This window comes from Haliotis rufescens, unplaced genomic scaffold (assembly GCF_023055435.1).
Source record: "Haliotis rufescens isolate VD_foot unplaced genomic scaffold, xgHalRufe1.0.p SCAF_14, whole genome shotgun sequence".
In the NCBI taxonomy this organism is placed as follows: domain Eukaryota; kingdom Metazoa; phylum Mollusca; class Gastropoda; order Lepetellida; family Haliotidae; genus Haliotis; species Haliotis rufescens.
This window is the reverse complement of record NW_025963824.1, coordinates 9214116-9220025: the sequence shown is the minus strand read 5'-3', so window position 1 is coordinate 9220025 and position 5910 is coordinate 9214116. Positions and strand designations below refer to the sequence as shown.

The 5910-nt window shown below is 38.9% G+C and overlaps 1 protein-coding gene across 1 annotated transcript; it reads left to right on the top strand.

Moving 5' to 3' along the window:
• The first annotated feature begins 911 nt into the window (after nucleotides 1-911).
• On the top strand, nucleotides 912-5395 carry LOC124145369. Its single transcript, XM_048395733.1, has 5 exons — nucleotides 912-1450; nucleotides 2869-3062; nucleotides 3895-3986; nucleotides 4530-4728; nucleotides 4907-5395. The coding sequence occupies exons 1-5, from the start codon at nucleotides 1126-1128 to the stop codon at nucleotides 5030-5032; spliced, it is 936 nt and encodes a 311-aa protein (XP_048251690.1). The 5' UTR covers nucleotides 912-1125; the 3' UTR covers nucleotides 5033-5395.
• Nucleotides 5396-5910: the final 515 nt, after the last annotated feature.

The window sequence follows — 5910 nt, the reverse complement described above, 5'->3', positions numbered from 1 at the left end:
ATGTTCAGGGCGACACACATGTTGTGTCAGCGTACAGTCCATGTTTAGCTGTGTAATTATTGACATGCCCTGGGTTATACACATGTTGTGTCAGGGTAAGTTAATGTTTAGCTGTAAACATATTGACATGCTCAGACCACGGAAAGGAAACATGATTAATAATAATCCCTTTCTGGAAAATGAACACTGCTGATGCCATGTGGTGTGAAGCTCAAGAAGACGATTTCACACTTTAAATAGGTAACGCGGACGCTCTACCACCAGACCACGGGGCCGCTGACAGGAACGGAAATATAATTTCACATGTTAAATAGGTAATAATTAATATAAATTAATATCAATTATATTTGTATTTATTGTCAATGATACCATTCCGTTATGAATTATTTGTTAGTGTCATCGAAAGCTGCCAATGTGAAGTTTGCAGGTCATTCGTCATATCCCTCAAAAGACATCTCACCTTTACCATTTCAACATAAAGATTCTGATAAACAAGTCCCTGCACTGGTGATCCAGAAAACATGAGACAGAGACACAACACCCAAGTAAATACTCATGTCCAGTAACATTGCCAGATAAACGTAACAGATGAAGGCGGAATTTCCTTCATGAATTATTTGTTATTTACCAGACATATGTGTGTGTTTCCATTCGAAAAAAAAATCAGGACACAAATAAAATCACATCTCAGTATTGATTGTATTGAATTCCTTCTGTCTGCCTTAACTAATTAATGTGACTCAATGGCATAGTATACCCAGTGACGTTAATCGTGTATCGATCGTGTGAGGCTTTGGTAAGTTAGTGTTCATGGATAAATACCTTTCCCTTTACAAGGAAGCAAACATTAATATTAATGGAATACACATACTAAATCCCTTCTACTTTTGAGACGATATGTTTACAGATTGAACACACCACTGTATTTGCCCTTGGAGACCCCGCTTGCTGAACGTGTCTTTCAGTGACTGGCAACAAATACTTGAGAGGCACGATGAGCAAATAGGCACGCCAATTGTGTTTTGTTTCCTGAGTGACAGAGAACGCATACGCATGTGGATATGATGTGCTGGGTCGCAAGCTTTGATTGAGGCGGAAGATTTTGCTCTGTGAGCAGTATTCATTATGAAAGTGTTTCAAACGTCTATCCTCGCTTTATTTGGATTCAATTTGTCGTATGTCTTAACTCTATTAACGTACAACACGGACAGCTGCACTTATGCGACTTTCTACAGAAGGTTGGAGATGGATGATCTGATGTTTGCCGGGAATCTGATAGAAGAGATCAACCTGGTGGACATGAGGGCTGAGTGCTTCTCTCAGTGTCAGTGGCGGGTAACGTGTAACATGGTCTTGTACAACCCCCTTATTAGAAAGTGTAAATTGTACACTGAAGCCTTTGATTCGAGCAGTGATGACTCTGTTGAAACCGGTTGGGAGTACTATGGAAGTGAGTATGAACGGGCACTTAGAGAATAACCGATGAGATATGATGATTAACTGCTTGTGTCAAGGATGTAAGACCCATGTTATGAGGCTCAGTCTTGTAGAATGCTTAGAAAAAAAGAGTTTGTTCAACACCTACGACACAAAGGTCTGATTTTACAGGGTGATTCAGGATAGCCTACTGAACATGAATCTATGTAAATCCAAATTATAGGGTAGGTACAAAACTAAAAGGAGTCCAAGCCAGGTAGGTATTTAAAATATTAGGTTTATTTTAGAAAGTGCGGCACATCAAAGTTCGATTGAACGGTGGTTGACTGTATATATGCATGTGGGATAGAGGCAAGATTTGTAATAACTGTCACACAAGGCAAACACTTATGAAACACAGATTTCTTGTTGTAGAATGCCTTGTATTTAAAATGGCCGACATTTGTACTGTTTCAAAACAACTTACAATGTTGTCACTGGAACCGTTTGGCTTTAGGCCCAATATGAGAAAATGGATATATATACTTCTAAATCACGCTTCTTCTTGCATCATACACAATGGAGATCTATCTCCATTCTTCTACAATGAAAGGGGATGTAGACAAGAAGACCCAATGTCCCCCTATCTATTCGTGCAGAAATTTTGGGAATAATGATTAGTGATGATAATGCAATAAAACGTATCAAACTGAATTAAACATATTCTGTGCTCAAGATACAGAAATATGTCCAGATGGGACTGTTATATCTATTATGACCTGATAGAAGAAAAAATATATATATCATGCTTCATCTTGCATCATACAAAATGGACACCTATCTTCATTCTTCTATAATGAAAGGTGATGTCGACAAGGAAACCAATTGTCTCCATATTCCTTCTCGATGCAGAAATGTTGGGAATAATGATTAATGATTAATGATAATAATGCAAATAAGCTTATCAATGTCACAAAATGTTTAACATAATCTATGCTGATGATACAGAAATGTTTCTAGATGGTACTGGTATATTTCGTGCATATCCTCTGTGTTAAGATTGCATGCTTGCAAAAGTTATAGTTGGCTCTTTGCACCACCTACGTGGTCTGGTGGACAGAGCAACAGTCGGAGAGAGGAAGATAGTGGGTTTGATCCTTGGCCACGTACTACCAGAGAACTTTAAAATGTGATACTTGTGTCACTCTGCCTGGAGAGTGGCATGGTATATCAGTGGGCTAGCACCAAAGAACCCGCATTAGTCTGGACTGGTACAAGCAGACACACACACACACATCCACGCACACACACGTGCATGCACGTCGCTATATAAGTGCAATACTTTTGGATGCGACGTTAAACCCCATTTCATTCACGTCACTTCACTTCACCCTTAACCACTGATGTCTGTGATGGTTGATATAAATATAATAATTCCTACTTCGTCCCCAGTTTCATGTGCCGACTTTACACTTGAAAATGCACGTGCAGATTTTAACGTCATCAACACTGACCCCAAAGATGTCTGCAACACCAACATCATTGCCTCTGATGACAACACGTCATCCTGTTATACAGGTGCATCATGGGAAGTGGTGCCAGTCAAGTGTGTGTCATGCTATATAGGCATGGCAAGGCAATCCATGGTAGGTTCACATTGATGTGTATCCCTTTGTCGGCATCAGGTATGATTGAATAAGATATATTGAATAAGATTGACTATTACCAACACAAATTTTGTTAAATTTTTCTAAATGGGTAGACGAAAGAAGCGGTAAAACTTACCTTTAGCTATGTTTATCGGTGTCATGTTTACAATGACATTACAAAGTTGGAGATTGTGAAAATGTAAGAGCAATGCATGAGTTACCTTTGACATCGGGTACGACAGCTTACATTCAACTTGTACATGTGACTATGCGATTCCAGATAGGGCAATTGGCCCAAGCTTGTTGTAAGACTACAAACTGGATCGGGATATCAGGGTCGGGGACTTGGTTGATGACCTGTCGTCATATCCCAATTGTGTTATCACTGGATTGTCTCGACCTGACTCGATTATTTACCTACCACTGTCATGTTACTGGAACATGAAATACACATATACGACTGCTTTTTCTTTTACACATTGGACGCAAGTGATGTGTCGCCTGGGTTACAATTTGCTGGCAGCCTATAACAATTGTGACATCTCAATTGATACATTGTGTCACATCATAAAGATGCTATGTCCGAATGGACAGTTTGGAATTTAACCTAAACAGTACTAAAACTGACATTGAGTTTACAGTTAAAGGTGTACAAACATGTAAATATTTCAATTGGGATTTCATACATACACATATATATATATATATATATATATATATATATATATATATATATATATATATATATATATATATATATATGATGAACCCAATAAATACATGTGTGTTCCTATTTGAATTTTCTAAAAATGTCGTTTCTTTAAAGCAGATTCCATCCATGGAATATTCAGAAGATTTGAACTTTGACCTTGCTTTAGGGATGAAGCTGAGACTGGCAGTGTCTGGAGACACGACTGAGTAGTAAGTAAACCTACAGTAAACTACGGTTATATCGAACTCAAATGGACCATTAATTTAAGTTCGTTATAACCGTAGTTCGTTATAAGCATACACACAACATCTGAACAGGGATAAAAAAATAAGTTAGTAAAATCTGTCAGTTCATTATCAACGCATTTTACTGTATTTACATATTACTTAGGGACCATAGCAGAAGTGTTTTGTAATCGCACAATATGTAAAGTACATACTCGCCTTAGATTTGTATATCTGCATAACAATGTTTCATCAATCTAGGTTTCTCAGGAGATTTTGTTTGGGTGGGATCAAGCTGTTGCAGAAACGTCACGTTCAAATGTCGTCACGCGTTTTAATGCAGGTTAGATGTTGAGACAGTGGATATTACTGTTCAGAGCAATAACAGAGCAATATTAATATTTTATGTAAAGCCATTCCCATTCCCTCACAGTCAGGGTCAGGTATAAACTTACAAATTTTGTTTATGCTGGAACATAAACAGTATATATGCATACTATGTACGATGTATCCTGTGTGTTATTGCAGCAATGAGGTCTACTTTGAAGCCCCTAACTCGGACCTTGTGTACCTGTTGTCTTTGAGATGGAGCAACAGCCAAACTCGAGCCGTCTTCAATTCACGGCAGGGAGGAGCCTTTGGTACAGAAGAAGTGAAGCTTGATGTTTCAATCAATGACATCAATAACTACGTCATTGAAATCCACATCAGTGAGTCTGATTTTATGGTGAGTTATGGTGACTTATACACAAACAAACACAGCAATTGACACTTGTCTCACCCGACACTAGATACGGGTTCCGTTTTGTGTATAGAAAATAATTATTTTCGTCCTGCTCATAATGTCTCTTCAATGATACCTTTTCGGTACACATTATGCTGTAATGTCACCGTCTTCTTTCCAGGCGTATGCTGACGGGACTCTGCTGATGACCAACCAGATGCGTCTCCCTATCACTGGTGTCCGACGTGTCACTGTTGAAGGTCTCACGGCACTGCACAGTTTCCACATTGGCTATGCTCTGTGCTGATTTCCACTTATGACATTCACAATTACCCTGCATCAAGATATGACTCTGTGTAGACATCATTTCTGTATATGTGGCCTTCAAACATGACCACCCCGATTATGTTTCTAGGTTTGTCGGCACCATACCCGTGCTCGTGGGTTTCACTGAAGTGGTAAACGTCTGAGACCTGCATCACTTCGGGCTTTCCTCCCACGCTGACACGCCTTGATGTGACTGGAATAATGTTAAAAGCGGCGTTAACCCCAACTCGCTCTCACTCAAAAATGACCAAACAATCATATTCGTAAGAAATCTCTGCCAAAAGCAGTGCCAAACGTACGATTCCAACTAAATAGAGATAATGCCAGATGCTTGCGGAATGGTGAGGCAATCCTGCTCTACTGGTATAACCATGCTAGCTTATGTGGAGGAAATATTATTGAAGTTACCTCTGATTAAATAATGAAAACTATATGAATGGAATACATTCAAATGAGTGAGTGAGTTTGGTTATACACCATTTTTAGCAACATTGCAGCAATATCACGGCGGGGAATACCAGAAATGGGCTTCACGCATTGTATCCATGTCGGAAATCGAACCCGGATCTTCGGCGTGACGATCGAACGCTTTAACCACAGGGCCACCCGATCGCCCCTGATACATTAAAGAAAAAAATACAATTTATTTATCAGATCACTATTAACGAAATAATTACAGAACTGAATTTGTTGTTTGTGGTCTTCATACTGTTACTCAAATATCCCCTTACCAGGGTTCGAATCGAATACCTGCTAACTTAATGGGGACATAAACGTAAAAAAAGATTGCCATAAAATCCCTTGCAATATATTGTTCTTGTGAAAATATTGTGTCCGGAATTGGCAAATGATGTACTC

What these genes read in the sequence shown, in the direction of transcription:
- LOC124145369 (XM_048395733.1), top strand. Translation starts at nt 1,126, where the DNA reads ATGAAAGTGTTTCAAACGTCTATCCTCGCTTTATTTGGATTCAATTTG. An exon ending in CGGTTGGGAGTACTATGGAA is followed by an intron (nt 1,451 to 2,868) that starts GTGAGTATGAAC and finishes CTTCGTCCCCAG; the next exon opens with TTTCATGTGCCGACTTTACA. An exon ending in GCATGGCAAGGCAATCCATG is followed by an intron (nt 3,063 to 3,894) that starts GTAGGTTCACAT and finishes TCTTTAAAGCAG; the next exon opens with ATTCCATCCATGGAATATTC.